The 18,049-nt window shown below is 54.1% G+C and overlaps 1 protein-coding gene across 3 annotated transcripts in view; it reads left to right on the top strand.

Annotated features, from left to right (window-relative positions):
* TTC7A (tetratricopeptide repeat domain 7A) overlaps positions 1-18,049 on the top strand; it is a 104,970-nt gene that overhangs the window by 14,104 nt on the left and 72,817 nt on the right. For 2 of the 3 annotated variants that reach the window (XM_081101156.1, XM_081101155.1), the window contains exons 3-5: positions 1,287-1,455; positions 12,412-12,542; positions 14,058-14,173. In XM_081101156.1, the coding sequence (XP_080957282.1) occupies positions 1,287-1,455; positions 12,412-12,542; positions 14,058-14,173 (416 nt within the window). Of the gene's footprint in view, positions 1-1,286; positions 1,488-2,991; positions 3,061-12,365; positions 12,543-14,057; positions 14,174-18,049 lie in introns of all 3 variants that reach the window. The other variant, XM_081101154.1, reaches the window with a different exon arrangement.

The raw sequence follows: 18,049 nt of genomic DNA, 5'->3' as shown, positions 1-18,049 counted from the left end.
TGCCCCAGAGTCTGTCACTGTGCCCCAGAGTCTGTCACTGTGCTCTAGAGTCTGTCACTGTGCCCCCGAGTCTGTCACTGTGCTCTAGAGTCTGTCACTGTGCCCCCGAGTCTGTCACTGTGCCCTAGAGTCTGTCACTGTGCCCCCGAGTCTGTCACTGTGCCCTAGAGTCTGTCACTGTGCCCCCGAGTCTGTCACTGTGCCCTAGAGTCTGTCACTGTGCCCCCGAGTCTGTCACTGTGCCCTAGAGTCTGTCACTGTGCCCCAGAATCTGATCGCCCCGCAGGGAGTCAGGGGCAGCTCCTTCCTGCGGAGACAGGCTGGATTGGGAACCAGCGCAACTTCTCCAGGGAGCTCTGTGGACAGAATGGATGCTGCCTGGTGGGACAGTGCCTGCAGCCTGGCCAAAGGAGTGGTGGGCCTGCTGAGCATAGAAATGAAGACAGCAGACTAGAGTAGGGAGCCCCAAAGGTGGGAGATCCTGAAGCCAGGCCGGCCCACATCAAAGGCCATAATTCTGGGGCCGGGCCAACCAGACCTCCTCGAGGCCTGAGAGTCCTTGTATGGGACGCAGACTTGGGCATAAGCAGCACTTGGAAAAGTAAGGCAGAGAGAACGGGTGTGAATTCAGGCACTTGCCTGGGCACTTTTATTACCTGTTTCTGATAAGATGGGACGGTGGCCCGTCAGGCCTTCACTCTCCTCCTCCCTTCTGTCCCACACTGCTGATGTCGCCCCTCTCCCCGCAGAGGTCCTGCTGTGGTGCGGGGGCTTCAGCTTGAGGCCTGTCACCTGCATGGTTCTCTCCAAGGCCTTCCACCTAATTGTATATTTGTGTATATTTACGCACCCCCACCCCAAATTATATGAGGCCCCACAAAACAGGGCTGGGTCCCTGGCATTGAGAACAAGTGTCTGAACTCCTGAGTGCCAGCCTTTGCTGCAGCCTCTGGGGGCTGCAGGAGAGAGAAGGCAGTCCAGTCTGCAGGCTGCCTGCAGTGGAGCAGGGTGCATACAACACACGTGAAACAGTTAGGGGCTCCTAAGAGGATTTCAATACCAATGTCAAGAATTTCAATAAGTAGGCCATGGACTGCAGGTGTGGAGAGAAGGGAGCCCTGGGCATGCGCTCGAAGGTCAGGGAAGGCTTCCTGCAGGAGGCTTCTGAGCAGGGTCTTAGGCAGATCGTCATGGCTCCAGCGAGAGGGTGCTCATCCTACCTGTTGGGGTGGGTGAGGCAGGGACTTTGGGCCAGGAGCCTGCTAATGCGGTCCTTGTCCTTTCAGTCAAGGTACATGTGTGAGGCCATGCTGATCCTGGGCAAGCTGCATTACGTGGAGGGCTCCTACCGGGATGCCATCAGCATGTATGCGAGGGCCGGGATCGATGACATGTCCATGGAGAACAAGCCCCTGTATCAGATGCGGCTGCTGGCAGAGGCCTTTGTCATCAAAGGTAGGTGTGGACACCGCTGGGGCTCCCCACCCGTGCCCTGCTCGGTACACTCAGCTTCCCTTGTGCCAGGAGCAGGTGGTAGCTGTAGGGCAGCAGATGCTGGGTTGAGGGTGAGCCTGCTGGGCCGATGTCCAAGATACGTCACCTCTGGGTAGTGCCCAGGACCTGACCAGCTAGGTGGACACCAGTCGTAACTGGGCATGCTGGCTGACGGCAGGCACCAGGCTGGATGTCAGAAGACTCAGGTTCTCACCCAGGCTCTGTCGACAGCTAGCTGCCCACTGTGTGCCCTTGCGCAAATCACCTCGTCACCTTTCTCGGCCGCAGCTGACTGATTTGTAAGACAGGGCGGTAATACCTGCCCTCACAGGGTTACCATGACCAAGAGGAATCAGTTGTGTAACCAGGTTGAGAAAGGCTTAAAAATGTGCCATCCTGTTGTCAGGCTGGTGCCGGTGGCTGACAATGACTACAAATCGGGTGCTTGATGGTACAGAGCAGTCTGTTACTGCTCAGATATTTGTTGGGCACCTGGCGTGAGTGCCCCGGGGAGGGGAGGTGGTGGCAGGGCCCAGTGACGGGCAGGTTCGAACCAGTTCCTAGGGTGAGGGGTGCTCTGGTGGAGGCCCCGGCGCACGGGGTCAGTGATGTAGGAATTTTACGATATAGGGGGTTGTGAATGGCCCACCTGGGGTAATAGTGCCACTGAACTGGACCCCGAAAGTGTTTCATGTTAGTAGAAGCCCCCCCCAAACTTTGTGCTTCAGGCTCCTTCTTCCCAGGATCTAGAAGCGCTGGGATCACAGAGCCTGATGCAGGACCCTCTGCCCAGGAATCCTGAATGTTTGGTCATCTCCCTATTTCAGCACAAACCAATCCCCAGAGAAAAGTCTAGAAACTTGTGTGGCCCTGTGGGGATTTGGTGTCCGGCATTGGCAGACTCTATGTTACCCTCTTTCCAACATAGAGAGGGACGTTCTCTCCATCTTACATATGGGGAAACTGAGGCCCAGAGAAGCTCTGTGCCTTGTACAAAGTTACCCAGAGATTTGAGGTGGAGCCAGGACAGGAACCTCCACTCTCTGATGTCGGCCTTGGAATATGAGTCCCCACTCCCATTCCTCTGTCTCCCTAGGATCCTGGGGAATTGGCTGTGATGTCTGTGCAGGGCATAGCCTCCTGGTCCCTGGCTGATGGGGCTTCCTAATGGCTGTTGTCCACTGCTGGGGCCCGGACCCCTTTCCCCATTGAGAGACTGTTCACGCCATCCCAGGAAATCTGCCAAGAATGTCACGCTGGACAGACCCAGCACCAGCCTGCGGAGGGCAGGTGCCCCTCTGGGGTGGTCCAGTCTGTGGGCTCTTCTCCCTTTGCTCTCTCGTTCCCTTCTCTGGGCCCCTGGCACAGGCCAGTCTTGGGGGGCGATCTTCATTTGGCATTTGGGTCCTTTGGGCCTCTTGGAAACCACTCCTGCCACAGACTTCCCGAACCTAACACCTTTCCTTGGGGGTCCTTTCCAGCACTTTTTTCCTGTAGAACTGGCTCGGTGCCTACTGCTCCCTGTCTCCTGCTCTCTACTCTTTCCAGCACGCCTCCAGCTTCTTGGTGGTCAGAGGTCCTGCAGGGGAGGTAAGGAACCGGGCACCAAGGCGTGGGCTGCTCGGTCGTGGGCTGTGCCAGCTCCCCGCCCCTCACTCACTGCATGTGGCCTCCCACTTGCCTGCCTCCTCTCTGCCTGTCCTCCCTGTCCTGTGGCAGTGACTGCCTGCTGCTTGGCATGCGAGGCTCACCCGGCCCTGCGTGTGCTTGACGGAGACCGTGCACGTGGCCTCCAGAGTGTGCATGATGTTGATTTTCCTAGGTTTGGGGGGCACCCAGTGGGTTTCCCCATGCACAGAGCAGGGGATGGGGATGGCTGGTCATTGGTCCTGACTCCATTTATGAGCAAGAGGGTGTGTTATTCAGTCCGGGCTGCCAAAGCAAAATACTATAGACTGGGTGGCTTAAACAACAGTAACTTATTTCTCTCAGTTCTGGAGGCTGGGAAGTTCAAGATCAAGGTACCAGCAGGGTTGGTATCTGTCTCCTTGGGTTCCAGGTGGCCACCTTCTCACTGTGTCCTCACAAGACATGGCCTCTCCACCATGTGTGCACCTAGAGCAGCCGTGGGCAAACTACGGCCCGCGGGCCGGATCGGGCCCGTTTGAAATGAATAAAACTATCGGAATAAAAGACCGTACCCTTTTTTGTAATGATGTTTACTTTGAATTTATATTAGTTCACACAAACACTCCATCCATGCTTTTGTTCCGGCCCTCCTGTCCAGTGTAAGAACCCATTGTGGCCCTCGAGTCAAAAAGTTTGCCCACCCCTGACCTAGAGCGATCCCTCTCTCTTCCTCTTCTTGTAAAGCCACTAATCCCATCATTAGGCCCTCACCCTCAGGACCTCACCTAACCCTAATCACCTCCCAAAGGTACCCACTCCCGTCAAAATTCTCATTCCCGTACCTGCTGACCTCTACTCAGCCAGTCCTGTACTTCAGGAATTGTCTGCTCTGACATCACACTCTGGGATCAGTTTCCTTATAGCCAGACTTACGGTTATAATGACAAAAATGCAACTCCAACCATCTGGGAAAGCAACAACCCAAAGGGGGAGAGACTAGAAATGTACAGGCTCGTGTAACTATTAAGTCGTTGGGGTGGGTGGCATCAGGCATAGCTGGATCCAGAAGCTCTGTGTGTTGAGGTCTTTCTCAGCATCTCCAGGTTTACATGGTCCTGCAACACGGCACTCACAACCCGAGAAAGAGTGCCCCGGGGTCGTTCCCATCAACCTGGCCGGGTCTCATGCCCACCTGGGACCAGTTACAGTGACCAGCACCTGGGTTGCTGGGTTGGCGCAGGGGTGGGATTTCCCCACCTGAATCTTGTGCACTGGGTTGGAGGAATGGCTCCCTCTAGGAAAAGCAAGGTGCTGTTACCGAAGTAGGTGAAAGGTTCAGAGGGCAGAGCCTCAGAGCTGAGGCAGCACTGACTCACCTCAGGCTGCACCCGTAGTAACCGGGTCAGCATTTGACTTGGCTCTCTCAGGCTTTTGGGCTCGTCCAGCAAGTACTGGTTTGCTTGGACTGCTGTGTTCCAGAGGGGGGAGTGAGAGAGACCCAGCTAGTGCCGAGCCTTCCCAGGGAGGACTCACCTGCAGAGGCGTGAGAGCTGTGCCTTCCAGGTAGAGTCCAAAGGGAAATGGAGGCGGCTTGTTTAAAGGCGGGGTGTAATCACACCTCTTGGAGCTAAGAGGGGTGCCTGTCGAAGGGAGTGGGAAATACGGAGGCATTGACAGCCCAGCAGGCGTCTCTCCATGCTGGTGTTCTAGAACTTTGGCCAGGTAGCCCCACCATGACCGTGTGGCTTACAGTCAGGCCTTCCTGTTGGGCAGCGCTGTGTCTGGTCTGTCTGGAGCAGAGGGGTCTGGACCCCAGACTCGAGGACAAGGCCTCTGTGGTCCCAGGGTGACACGCTGCCCTCTTTTCTGCCGGTCCAAGCCCCAAGGGGTGTTCCCAGCTTTGATGGACACGCGGGATGCTTCGGATCCTGTACCTTTGACATCTCAAACCTTTCCCTGTTCACCCCGAAAAGCCCCAGTGCCACCTCTCAGGGGCCTGTTCCGAGTTGCAAGGCATCCTTCCTCTCAAGCCTTCCTGTGCCTCTTCCATTTCTGGCACCAACTCAGTGTGGTAGGGATGTGGGGAATGACCCCCTGCCCTGAGTGTACTTTGGGGCTGGCTGTGGCCCCACAAATGAGGTGTCGGCCCCTTGAAAACCAGTGTGCCCCGTGTTTGAGCCTAGCCAACCCCTCTCGCTCACAGCCCCGCATCAGGGAGGCCGCAGTCCATGCTCTGGGCAGGCTTGCCTGCTGGCTGGCCAATAAACGTTTGTCCTGGCTATGGAGAAAAAATGGCCCCATTCGCACAAAATACTGCAGTGAGATGCTAAATGGTGAAGGTGCTGCGGAAAGTAAAAATGTAAAAAATACTAAGCAGCCATGAGAATTATGACTTGCAAATTCTCTTGTCACCCCCACAAGGTTTGTTGTTTCTGTTCTCTTTTAGTCAGTACACCCCCGGCTATTCTGCTCTCACCTGGGGTTTTGTGGCTTATTAAAACTTTTAAAAAGAAAAGAAAGAGCACCAGGCGTCCCCTAGGGCAGAAGATGGTGACATAGTTGATTCTGGTTTTGTTTTTTTAGTCCTGGATTGGCAGGAATTAGCTGTTTATTTTGGTTTCCTTCTCAGAGGGGCGTGGGCTGTTAGCCTTGTGGGGAAGGAGGTTCTGCAGCCCTGCCCAGGCTGCGGGCCATGGAGTAGGAGCCTGGCCTCCCGGATGGAGAGGCATGAGCGGCCACGGCTGGGCATCTCGGAAGGAGGCGGGTGTGTGAACTGTGCACACCAAGCCTTCGTTGAGTGTCTTTCTGAGCTGCAGCATACAAAACAGGGCAGCACGGCAGACAGGCTCCCAGGAGGGGACACCCTGGGGCTGGAGGGGGGCGTCGGTGTGCTCGCCCCACACCTTCTGTTGGCAGCCTTTTCCTCGTTGTGGGAGGCCACCCCGCAACGAGAGTAGTCGGTGGGGGTGTGGAGTGTGAGCAGGGCTTCGAGGGGTGCATTTGAGAAACCAGCTTCAACACTAGGGTAGACAGCTGTGACTAACTGAGCCGTCAGCTACACCTGGGCTGGCCAGCAGCCTGTGATTTGGTACCTAACTTGAGGTTAAGGAAAGACACCTGGAGTCTGGGCTGAGAGAACAGACAGAATTGAAGCCAGAGACCTGGATCTAGTCTGGACTCTGCCACTTCTAGCCGAGTGGTGGTGGGAGGAATCTCTTCGCCCTGAATTTGATTGTTTATGTGTCGTTCTAGGGAAGAGCTAAGCCCTACCTGAGAGGTCATTGTGAGCATCACTTGGAAAGGTTTTCTGGCAGCATAGGTGCTGCTCGTTATAATGCCATCTACTCTCATTTTCACAGCACCCTAGGAGGCAGGCATTGCTAATACGTAATCCCATTTTGTGTTTGGGGAAACTTGGATCTCTGTAAACATTTTGAGATATATTCTTTCATTGTTTTCCAGTTTTTTAATACTGGTTTATATGTGTGTGTTTTTAAACAAAAATAAGTTCATAAATCATACTTTTAATATATTTTTATTGATTTCAGAGAGGAAGGGAGAAAGATAGAAACATCGATGATGAGAATAATCGACCAGCTGCCTCCTGCACGCCCCCTACTGGGGGTTGAGCCTGCACCCTTGGGCATGTGCCCTGACTGGGAACCGAACCTGACCTCCTGGTTCATGGGTTGATGCTCAATCATTGAGCCACACCAGCCAGACATTTTTATAGTTAATATTTTTATGAAACAGTTTCCAGTACACATTGACATCACTACTTAAAGTGGCTGTGTAGCAAGCCTTTCAGTGTCAGAATCTTTTGTAGTTTAGCAAACTTATCCCATTATTGATCCTGTAGGTTAAATCTCTTTTTTTTTTTGTCCGCCGATGGACACTTGGCTTGCTTCCACCTTTTGGCTGTTATGAATAATGCTGCTATGAATATGGGTGTGCAGATATCTCTTCTGGACCTTCCTTTCAATTTTGGGGGGTTATAAATACCCAGAAGTGGAGTTGCCAAGTCATATGGTAATTCTATTTTTAATTTTTTTGAGGAACTGCCCCGCTGTTTTCCACAGCGGCCGAACCATTTTACATTCCCACGGTTGCCCACTTTTGTGTGTGATTTATGAGGGTTCTTCCCCACCTGGCCTTGAGGCTTCCTCCCTAAGGGCTGAAGCAGCGGCTTGCATTTCTTCCTCTCCCCACCCCTGTGGGTGCCCTCTGTGGGTGCCCTGTGCTGTTGGACCTGCTGGGTAGGCGAGAGGGAGGGGTCCACCCGTGTGGAAAGTTCCGTGGCAGAGGAAGCATTGTGCTCTCCACCTCTGCAGCCAGGCCCAGGGCCCCCAGGGTGGGGCTTCTTGGAAGGGCAGCTGTCTGGGATGTGATGAGTCATCCCAGGCCGAAGAGGCTGCCACCAGCCTGGGTGCCGAGCCCGGGGCTGTACCAGCATCAGCCTGCGTCCAAACCGAAAGTTAATGAAAGAAGCAAGCGCTCCTCTCGACCACGGCCCTCCCTTGGCTGGTAGAGCTGGTTGTTTTCACAGAAAGGCCCCTTTGCCAGTGGGAGTCAGAAGGTAGTGCCTGGCACTTCCGGCCCCGGCTCCTAAGTGATTGACAAGCCTGCGTTACAACCCCCGGGGTCCTCCCAGGGCCTGGTGGTGCCAGAGCAGCCCATCTCCATCTGGATCTAGTGTTGGAGTCCAGCCACTTGGGCAGAAGCACTCAAAGGCGGAGGGCGAAGGGGAACCCACCAGCTGGAGTCCCCAGCACGTTTTCTATCAGATGTTTGTGGGCAGGAAAATGGACCTTTTTATGAGTCAAAGAGCAAATAGGAGGTAAAGAAGCCTCTTTGTATGGGCAGAACGGGTAACCCTGGTCGGGAAACGCCATTGCCAGCTCCAGAAGCTTCTGTCCTGTGCATGTTGGAAATTATTTCCTAGAGACCACCTCAGGGACCGCATCCCTCTGCTTTCCATCCTTCACTTCCCCAGAATCACAGCTGCTTCCTTAGGAAAGGCGTGTATCCATTAATTTTGGGTAAATTATCATACAGGAAGGGGCACAAAGTGTATAATGTGATAAGTTGGACAAATGTAAATCCCTATGTAACCAACACCCCAATAAAGACGAAGGCTGTTTCCACCATCCCAGGACATTCCTCGCCTTTTCCCAATTGGTCCCAGGCAGTGATTAGTTGATTTCTATTAATTAGCTTAATTTTTTTCCTTTGTTGAGTATTATTTAACTGAAATAATATAGCATGTACCTTTTGATCTGGCTCCTTCTGCACAATATAATTTCTGAGAAATTCGTCTATGTTGTATGTATACCAGGAGTTTGTCTTTTTGTGTATTTCTGAGTAGTATTCCATTGTAAAAACAATTGGTTTATGAATTCTGCAAGAACTAGTTTTGGAACGGAGAGGGAGAAACCCAGTGGGCTCTGTACTCTGCATGAGTGTGTGTGTTTGCACATCTACGCTCCCATCCACTCACTCAGTGCCAGGCCTTGCTCTCACTGGGTGCCAAGATCAGTCAGAAATGGGCAGAGAGGATGGTGACCATGTAGGACAAAGGCTCACACAAGGAGATGCAGCTAAAACGTTCCTCTGGTTTGAGGTTGGGCGGCTGAAGAAGGTTTCCGAGAGGCGGTGGTTTTGCTGTGAGCATCCAAGGACAGTAGGATTTGGAATTCTCGGAGAATCGGGAGCAGAAGGAGACATGAAGCACAGGAGGCCCCCCAGACAGATGTTACTAAGTTCACTGCTTTGCCACCCCTCAACTGCAGGCCTGGGACCGGCAGCCTGAACCTGCCAGGCCACTGGCATCGTCTCTCTTAGTTCAGGGCCCAGAGTGGGGGCAGGAGGGGAGCCAGCCAGCGGCACATCTGGGGCTGGGGGGCAGGGTGGCTGTGTTAAAACAGGGCCACGCTGCCTTCTGCAGTTGGTCTCCCAGGCTAGGTTGCGGGACAGCTTGTATGTTTGCCCCACCTTCCTACTGGGCAGACAGGTCACATGACCAAGGAGCAGGGGCTGGGCCAGCATGGGCAGGGAGCAGTGGGGCCGCCTTCTGCCTTCTTTCTGCAGCTCCTCCACTACTCCCTCTATTTCTCCTCCCCCTTTAGTCCTCTCCAGTGAGGAGCTGAAATGGTTGTGAGTCTTTGGCAGGAAGCAGTTGACACTCAGGGACGCAAGGAACTGAGTTTTTGTGTTGAGCAAGGGCCTTCACTTTCACCACTTCCCCCTAGATCAGGGGTGGGCAAACTTTTTGACTCAAGGGCCACAATGGGTTCTTAAACTGGACTCAGAAGAAGGGCCTGCGGCCGTGTTTCCCGACGTTGCCATGTTAACACTGCTGCTGGTGAAGGAGCGGAGGGGAGAGCAAGAGAACCCTCCGCTCTTTCGGCTCCGCGGGCCGGATAGAGCAGCCGAACGGGCCGGATCCGGCCGCGGGCCGTAGTTTGCCCACGGCTGCCCTAGACCGAGCCACCCCAACCTTCAGACCTGCTCACACTCCAGCCAGGCAGAGGGCAAGGTCACTGGATCCATAGAGCTGGGATGTAGCCAAGAAAACAATAATAATTCCTCACCTTGTGTTGGCAGAGACTTTGTACTTTGTCAGACATGATCAGGCTTGCTGTTACTTCAGCCAGCCAGTGCTTGCCAAGCACCTACTGTGCGCCAGGTTATGGAAAGATGAATGTGATAAGGTCGATGCCTTTAAGGAGCCTACAGGCTGGCTGGGCAAATGTGTGAACAAATATGTGTAAGAAATGGTGGGGTATGTATAAAGTACAGACCGAGATCCAAGAAGGGAATGGTTGGTTATACCAGGTATGTTGGGAGGGGCATCATAGAAGAGACTCAGTGAGGCAGAAGGAGAGAGGTAATTTGGGGTGGACGGGGGGGGGGGGGTACATTCTAGGCAGCAGGAGCAACTTGAGCAGGGTCAGCAGTTGGGTGCAGGAGGCTGGGTGTGGACATGGCAGTTATGGTGTATGAGACAGCTCAGGCTGCTATGACAGGTACCACAGGCTTATATGCCACAGACATTCACTTCTCACAGTTCTGGAGGCTAGAAGTCCGAGATCAATGCACCAGCATGGTCGGGTTGTGGTGAGAGACCCCTTCCATGTTGTAGGCTGCCAACTTTTGCTGTGTGCTCACGTGGTGGCAGGAGGGAGGGAGCTCTCTGGGGCCTCTTTTATAAGGGCTCTATCCCATTAGTGAGGGGTTCACCCTCAGGACCCAATCACCTCCCAAAGACCCCACTCCCAATACCATCAATATATGGATTTGGGGGAACACAACACCCGATCTACAGCATATGTTGAGAGGCAAAGCTGGAGAGGTGGCATAGATGGATCTTGGAGGGCCTGGAAAGGAGCGTTAGGAGGTTGGACTTTAGTCTGTAGCAGTGGGTACTCCTGGAGAGCTGTAAGTAAACCATGTGCAGGATGGATTAGAGGGAGGCTGGAGGCAGGGAGGCCAGCTAGGAGGTTGATGTGGGCATCCTCTTGAGCGGTGGGTAGTAAGAGAAGGGAGGGTAGGGCATAGTTATCGGTTGGATGTGGAGGGTGGAGGGCAGGAGAGAGTTGAGGATTCTGTTCTTATAGTTCCTTCGGTCAGTCCATCTTGAGCACCCAGTGCATGTCAAGTACTGTGTGGGGCACGAAGATGAGAGAGACTGGTTCTGCCCATTGGGAACCGGCAGTCTAGGACAGCCCCCTCCAGTCGGGTCTGTGCGAGTTGCAAGTGACAGAAACACAATTTAAACTGACTTAGACTCAAAAAGAGGTTGGGGGGAAAGGTTTATAAGTTTCAGGGGGTAGAGCTTCAGGCAAGGTGCTCAAATAGTGTCTTTAAGAACCAGCTCTTTTCCATGGTATCTCACCTTTACTCTGCGTAGGCACCATTGATTTTCTTTCATGACTAAGTTTATTCAATCTTTCCTGTCTTAAAAAAAAAAACAGATCCAAATGTAGTTGTTTTCCCTTACCCCGGTCACTTCTAGCGAGTACAACAGTGCTTTCCCTTCTTGGCTTCTTAGATTTTTTGTTTTGGGATTTGGGGTTTTTTTGTTTTGCTTTGCTTTAGCACTCTGCTTTTATTTTAATTTAAAAAATGTTTAATTGTGGTAAAGAACACATAACATAAAATTTACCATCGCCCTGGCCAGTGTGGCTCAGTTGGTTGGGTGTCATCCGGTGCACCAAAGGTTGAAGGTTCGATTCCCAGTCAGGGCACATGCCCTGGTTTCAGGCTCAATCCCCGGTAGGGGGCATGCAGGAGGCAGTTGATGGATGTTTTTCTCTCTCTCCCTCTCCCTCTCCCTTCCTCCCTCTCTAAAAATCAATAAACTAAAAACAACAACATACTAACCGTTGTTCAGTGCACATGCAGCGGGTGAACTGCATTCACACTGTGCAGCTTCGTGTGCAGGCAGGCTTTCCTGACATTTCCGGGCCAACCTCTCACCAGCTTACCAAGTCCAGTGGAAGGAGGGACTGGTTCTTTCTCGGTTCAGACTGGATCATGTGCTCCTCCTTAGCCACTGACTGTGGCCCTGAGGGTGGGTCAGCCCGGCTGATGTGCTGCCCTGGAGGTGGACGGGGTCATCACCCTTGAACCACGCAGGTTGAAACTGCGGGAGGGGTGCTCAAAGGGAAAGCGAGGTGCTGCTGTTGAAAGAATGGGAAGTGGAGGCACAACCAGCAGATGTGCATCCACTCTCGGCCCATAAGACCTGGGTGCAAATCACTTTGGCGAGGTAGAAACTGGTTCCACGGGAGAGGTGCATGTAAAATGCTGTGTAGCTCGAGCATCAAGCATCTGCCGTGTGCCGGGGATGGTGGATGGCCCAAGAGAATCACATTTGTCCGCAGGGAGCTCTCAGCTCCCCGGGGAGAAGAGCTGGCACAAGTTACCAGTCTACAGTGCAGGGTGCCTGGGGGTGTAGGTGTTTTCTCCTCGCAGCCAGAAGGAGGGTCGGGAATGGTTCCTGGAGAGATTGGTCTGGAGGCATAGGTAGGAGTAGGATGTGGGGGTGTCACAGTGTGGTTCCCCATGTGGGGCATGGGTGCCTGCTGTCTGCCCACCGCTTGATCCCAGCTGCTGCTAATACCACCATTGCTTAGCCCCCCTCTTCCCCTCCGCGGACCTCCGGCTCCCGCTGGCTGCTCCAGAGCCTAGGTCTCCTCGGCGGAGCCCACCCCGGCCCCGTGGGAAGGACCTGGAGTCAGGGGGGCCTGAGCAGAGCAGGTTTGAGTTGCTCTCCTCCTCCCGCAGGCCTCTCCCTGGAACGCCTCCCCAACTCCATCGCTTCCCGCCACCGCATGACTGAGCGGGAGGAGGAAGTGATCACCTGCTTCGAGAGGGCCTCCTGGATCGCGCAGGTGTTCCTGCAGGAATTGGAGAAGGTGAGCTGGGAATTACAGCACCGGGTTCATGGCTGCCCTCTATTGAGAACCTACCTCTCAAATTAGAAAAATGTGCCCTGCACGCCTCCAAAGACACGCTTTTAGACAGCGGGTGCGATGGCAGAGTAGGTGAGGATTGGCATCCTGCAGGCATCTGCAGGAGGAGGTGGTTATGAGCTGAGAGTCTTTGAGCCCAGGAGACACTTGAATCTCACTCACCTCCTTGGGCAAATGTCAGCATGTCAACCCAGCTCCTGTGCTTGTGATGGAGCTTTTTGGCAGAGTCCTCCTGGGGCTCAGTCTCAGCACTCCTGACATTTGGGGCCAGATAGTTCTTGGTTGTGTGGCTGCATTTTATAAAATGTGGAGCAGCATCTCTGGCCTATACCCCCCGGATGCCAGCAGCCATTTTTGGTTGAGTCACTCCCCCCGTTGAGAGGCACTGCCCCAGAGTCCCCCTCCTCTATTGGACTTCGGGAGGAAAGGAGCAGTGATCGAGGTGCTCAGCAAAGACAGGACGGGAGTGCGGTCCCTGGCAGAGGTCCTCAGGGAGACCCGAGGGGTCGAGTTGACCTCGTGAAGTTCGGTGGATCGCTGCTAGCCAGCAGCGTTTTAGGTGCTCTTCACATTTGAATGGCATGGGGTTTGGAGGAAACTTTCATGAAAAAGAAGAGTCTCTCATTCAGCCAGAAGCCTGGACTTTGGACTTTTGAAAGGAGATTAAGGTGATGAGCTGCAGTGGTGCTCAGGCCTGGAATCAGTGCCTGGTGGCAGTGGGCAGCCTGGACGCTGGTTACCTCGCGTTGAGGGAGGGCCATCCAGAGAACGCTGTGCATTCTCAGAAACACTGTGTTCCTCTGAAGACCCAGCCCCCACCTCTGAGCAGCTGAGGACATCTCTTAAATCTACTTTGATTTCTGAAAAATGAGGTGGCTGGCTCGTCGATATTTTTCTTGGATCAGAGAAGGGAAATGGCGTCATGAAGGCAGGCCAATCGTGGTGGGGCTGGGTGGCCTCTTACTGAGAGACTTAAAGCCCAGTTAGTAGCATAATTGTTCCTGGCTTTTCTGGAACCTGGGGTCCCTGCCCTTGGGCTCTTTTGATGTTCCGTGATTGTTTGACAGGGACAGTGTGGCGCCTGGCATATGGGAGGCACTCGGGTGTTTGTTGAATGAATGAACCAATAAGTAGTAGAGATAGCCTGGAATTGGTAGCTGGCCACACCTGAGTTTGAGTCGGGCGCATGCCAGCTTTGTGACTTTCGGCGCTTTCTGAGCCTCAGTTACCTCCTCTGTAAAATGCAGACAAAGCCAGCTTTGTAGGGCTGTCGTGGCATCCGGCATCTGGGTGGGGAGAGAGTGCTATAGACGTATTGTAAACTAAAGCAAGTTGGGTTGGATTTGGTCTGAGTACTGCACCACGTTCCCATGGGGTGGCTGGGGACTCAGGGTGGTCACGGGGCCGGCTGTGCCTCAAAACTCAGGGACAGTGGCTTTCTCTCTGTTCCCTTCCCAGGTCACTAACAACAACACGTCGCGGCACCTGAAAGGCTCCCACCCCGTTGACTATGAGCTCACCTACTTCCTGGAAGCTGCCCTGCAGAGTGCTTACGTGACAAACCTGAAGAAGGGGTAGGTCGCCGGCCGCCGAGTGGGACGCAGAAGTTTCTCTCTGCCGGCCGTGGCGTTTAGTCCGGCCTCCCTCTTCTCTGTGTGTGTGCTCTGGAGGGATCCGTGGGCTGCTTGCTCACATTTGTCACATCAAGCTGTTCAGAGTGGGGAAGGGGAGATTCAGGAGCAATAAAGCCTGCACATGCTTCGAGGAGAGCCGGGCCTGTGAAGGGAGAGAGCGAGGGGCCGTGCGCTGGGCAGCGGGTGTCCGTCTGTATCGTTCACTGGCACCTCAGGTGTTGGGTAGAGTCATTTTGCTTCCTTGAACCTCAGTCTCCCCCAAAATGAAACGGGGAAGTTGGTTCCTGCTCGTCCCAGCTTTCAAGGGGCAGTGAGATGTGAGGGGGCGTGTGGAGAACAGAAAGGCCTGGATGGTTTTGGGGACGCTGCCGTCTGCCGATGAGGTGGCAGAAGGGGTGGTTCTGCGTTGCCCGGAGGGCCCTGGGAATGTTCGCCTGCCTCAGCCCCAGAGCGTGGTGCCCCCGCCCTCCTCAGCCTTTGTGCCCTCCCTGCGTGAAGAGCGCGGTGGGTGCTCCCCGGGGTGGGCTGGGACCGTGGTGTGGTGCCAGGCCCAGAGGGTGCTTCACGGGGTGTGCTGGGTGGTGATGAGGGAGGGAGGGGCTGTAGAGTCAGGAGGACGTGCTGCAGGCAACTGTGGCTCTTTGGGGCTCTGCAGGGGTCAGCCTGCCTACGGGAATGCCAGCACCAGCCAGAGACTCACAGGTGGGGCTGAGGCGGAGCTCCTGCACAGCCCTGCAGCAGAGACTGTGTGCCCCATCCGCTCCCCCCCCCCCCCCCCCCCCCCGCAGACGCTGGCCTGGGCTGTGAGGACCCAGGGCCAGCACCACGGAGCTCTCTCTGCTCTGACTGGCTGGAGCCCTTGGAAGCCCCTATATTTTTTTTTTTTTGGTATGTTTTATTTCCTTTGTTTTATTTCGTATGTTTTATTTCCTTTGTTTTATTTCGTATGTTTTATTTCACTTTGTTCATTTTTTTTAATTTAACTTTTTTTGAATAGGCGGTTCTTATATGATACCATGCTTGAACTTTATACCTTCTGCTTTTCTTTCTTTTTTTCTTTTTCTTTTTTTAAATTTCTCAAGTGCTAAGGGAGTCAGTGGTGTCCCCATGTACACCAGGGGGCCCAGAGAGCAGTGGCAGCCCAAGGGTGGGTGTGGTCCTGTGGCCCCCGAGGTGGGTCTGGAGGGCATCGCAAGACACCGGGGAACACACTGGCTCTGCTCCAGCTCCACCTTCTGCTTTTTTGGTCCTTTTTTCGTTGCTGAGCTTCGGTTTCAGAGAGACGGTGGCCCAGAGGCCTGGTTCCTGTTTTTGCTGCCCAGGTGGCTGGGCCTGGCTGCCCCCCTCTAGCTGCATTGCCCCTCCCCCGGGGGCTCTCTAGTCAGCAGTGGCAGCTCAGGGACGAATGGGGGACAAGAAGAGATGCCACCCTCAGCCCCTATCTGCAGAGATTTGGGAGAAGGGGCTGCTGAACCTCTGCAACCTGTTTTTGCAAATAAAGCTTTATTGGAACATAGCCACACCCATTGTTTACATACTTTCTCACCCACAGAGCGGAGCAGTTGAGATTGAGACCCTGTAATGCAAAGCCTAAAATATTTACTCTCTGGCCCTGTATAGAAAAGAGTTTGCAGAGCGATGCCTGCTCTGCGTTTAGGAAGCCCTTGCTCCCGGGGCCTCTCATCGAAGAGGTGCCCTTCTGCCTGGGAGCCCCGTAGAGTCAATTTTGTGGGAGGGGACAGTTCTGATTTCAGTGGTCTGTCCCCTTCGTTCATTCATTCATTCATTCATTCAACAACTATTCATTACACTGATACATGGCACTTATTAAGTGCCGGATTTATTCCAGGTGCTTAAGTGCTTTGCTTGCATGTATATTTAATTCTCCCAGCAGTCCCCTGAGGTAGGTGCTGTTATTAGCATCCCCGTTTTACAGGTGGGAAGCCGAGGCACAGAGAACATAAATGACGGTCGTGTGTGGAGCCAGGATTATGTATGCAGTTCCCGTCTGACACTCTTAACCACTAGGCTACCCTGTCTTCAGCAGAAGCCCTGGGGTCAATAAGACCCTGCTGCTCACAGCCTAGCATTTGTTCCCCTGAGTGTGCTCACGCTTGGTAGGTGTGCTCCCAGCTTCTGGTTCAAAGAGTTTGGTGGGCGCCCTCACCATCTAGAGGACTTCAGGACAGGACCTGGGAGATGGAAGCCAGCAATGCCCCTGAGCGAGTTCCTCTGTACCCTCCATCATTCCTCCAGCTCTGCTTCCTCCCCTCTAACAGGGAGCTTCTGTGTGGGGGTCCCAGAAGAGGGAGGGAATGAAAAGATACCTTGAGCACCGAGGCATTACCGTTAACTCCCTCTCTGCTGAGGTCCACCCCTCAGGGCTGCCTGCTTCCCTTCCCCACATTGCGTTTTCTGCAGGTGTGATGAGGTTAAGGTGAACGTCAGGGTGGCCAGGAGGGAAGCAGGGAGAAGACCAGCAAGTTCCAAGCACCTTCTGTGTGCCAGGCAGACCACGTGATCTGCACAAGGTCGTGTGACCCTACTTCACTTGCGAGGGGACAAAGGCTCAAAGAGGTTGGGTCGCTTGCCTGACCTCACTCACTGGGATTTTAACTTCAATCTGAGTGGCCTGGAAAGCCATGCCCTTTCCAGTTTGGTGTGAGGAGGGGCAGCCTGGGCAGCCTGTGGGGTGTGGGGGAGGACGGGAGGACTGATGAGGGTTCCAGTGTCTGGGCTGATTCTTGGTATGCTGTCCAGGACTCTCACTGCCTCTCAGGCCCTGAGTCTCCATTCCCCGAGGCGGTGGCTCCTCTTCCTTTAGCTGGTCCCACACCCTCTTCGGAGTGAGCCGTTTCCTCCCCTGCTGTGTGTGCCTGTGTGCGTGCACGTGTGCATGTGTGTGTTGCCAGCAGTGGGCAGAGGCATTAGCCAGCCATCACCTTCCAGGAAAGCCCAAGTAATTTCAGTTACTTTTTTCTGTTCCTGTCACTCTACTCCCCTCAAACTCTTTTCCTCCTGAAGCACAAACTAAGTCCTTAGAATCAGGATGCTGACTCCTCCCGCCTCCCCTCCCGTCCTCTGGCGCCTCCCTAATAAAGAGGAATGGAAATTGACTCATCATTTCTTTCCAAGCGAACAGCCCAAACTGTTGGTTTCCTGGGGCCACATCCCACTCAGAGGCAGCCCAGGGTGTGACAGATATCTAAAGCAGAGGTCCCAGCCCTGTGCCCAGCTGGGCTTTCATCATTTCTTCACACCTTTCTTCTCAATAGTAGCTAATACTTGTTCAGTACTTACTGCCTGCCAGGCAGCGTGCCGTGAAGTGGGCACTAATAAATCCCCTTTTTGCTGAAGAAAGGAGGTGAAGCCACAGGGCCAGCAGGTGGTGTTGCCGGCAGATCTGGTGCTGGCCTGGGTCTGTGGAGGCCTGCCCTTTGTGTGTGAGGCGCATCCCTGGCCTCCACCTGCTAGACACCAGGACCTGCCCCACCCCAAAGTGTAACAACCAAAATGTCTCCAGACATTGACAGATGTCCTGGGGTGGAGGTGGGGGGACAAAGTCGCCCCCGGTTGAGAACCAGTGTCTTAACCTAAGGTGTGAGAAGCGGAAGGTCAGGGGGAGATGGGACCCAGACACCCACACTGAGTCTTCTCCTCCAGGGCAGCTCTGGAAAGTCCTTTAAAGGGCTCCAGGCCAGTGTGGCTCCATGGTTGAGCATCAACCTATGAACCAGGAGGTCAGGGTTCAATTCCCAGTCAGGGCACATGCCCGGGTTGTGGGCTCTATCCCCAGTGTGGGACATGCAGGAGGCA

Source organism: Myotis nattereri, assembly GCF_964212035.1.
Source record: "Myotis nattereri genome assembly, chromosome: 10".
Lineage (NCBI taxonomy): Eukaryota > Metazoa > Chordata > Mammalia > Chiroptera > Vespertilionidae > Myotis > Myotis nattereri.
The sequence above is the reverse complement of the archived record's forward strand: the minus strand, read 5'-3'. Positions and strand labels throughout refer to the sequence as shown.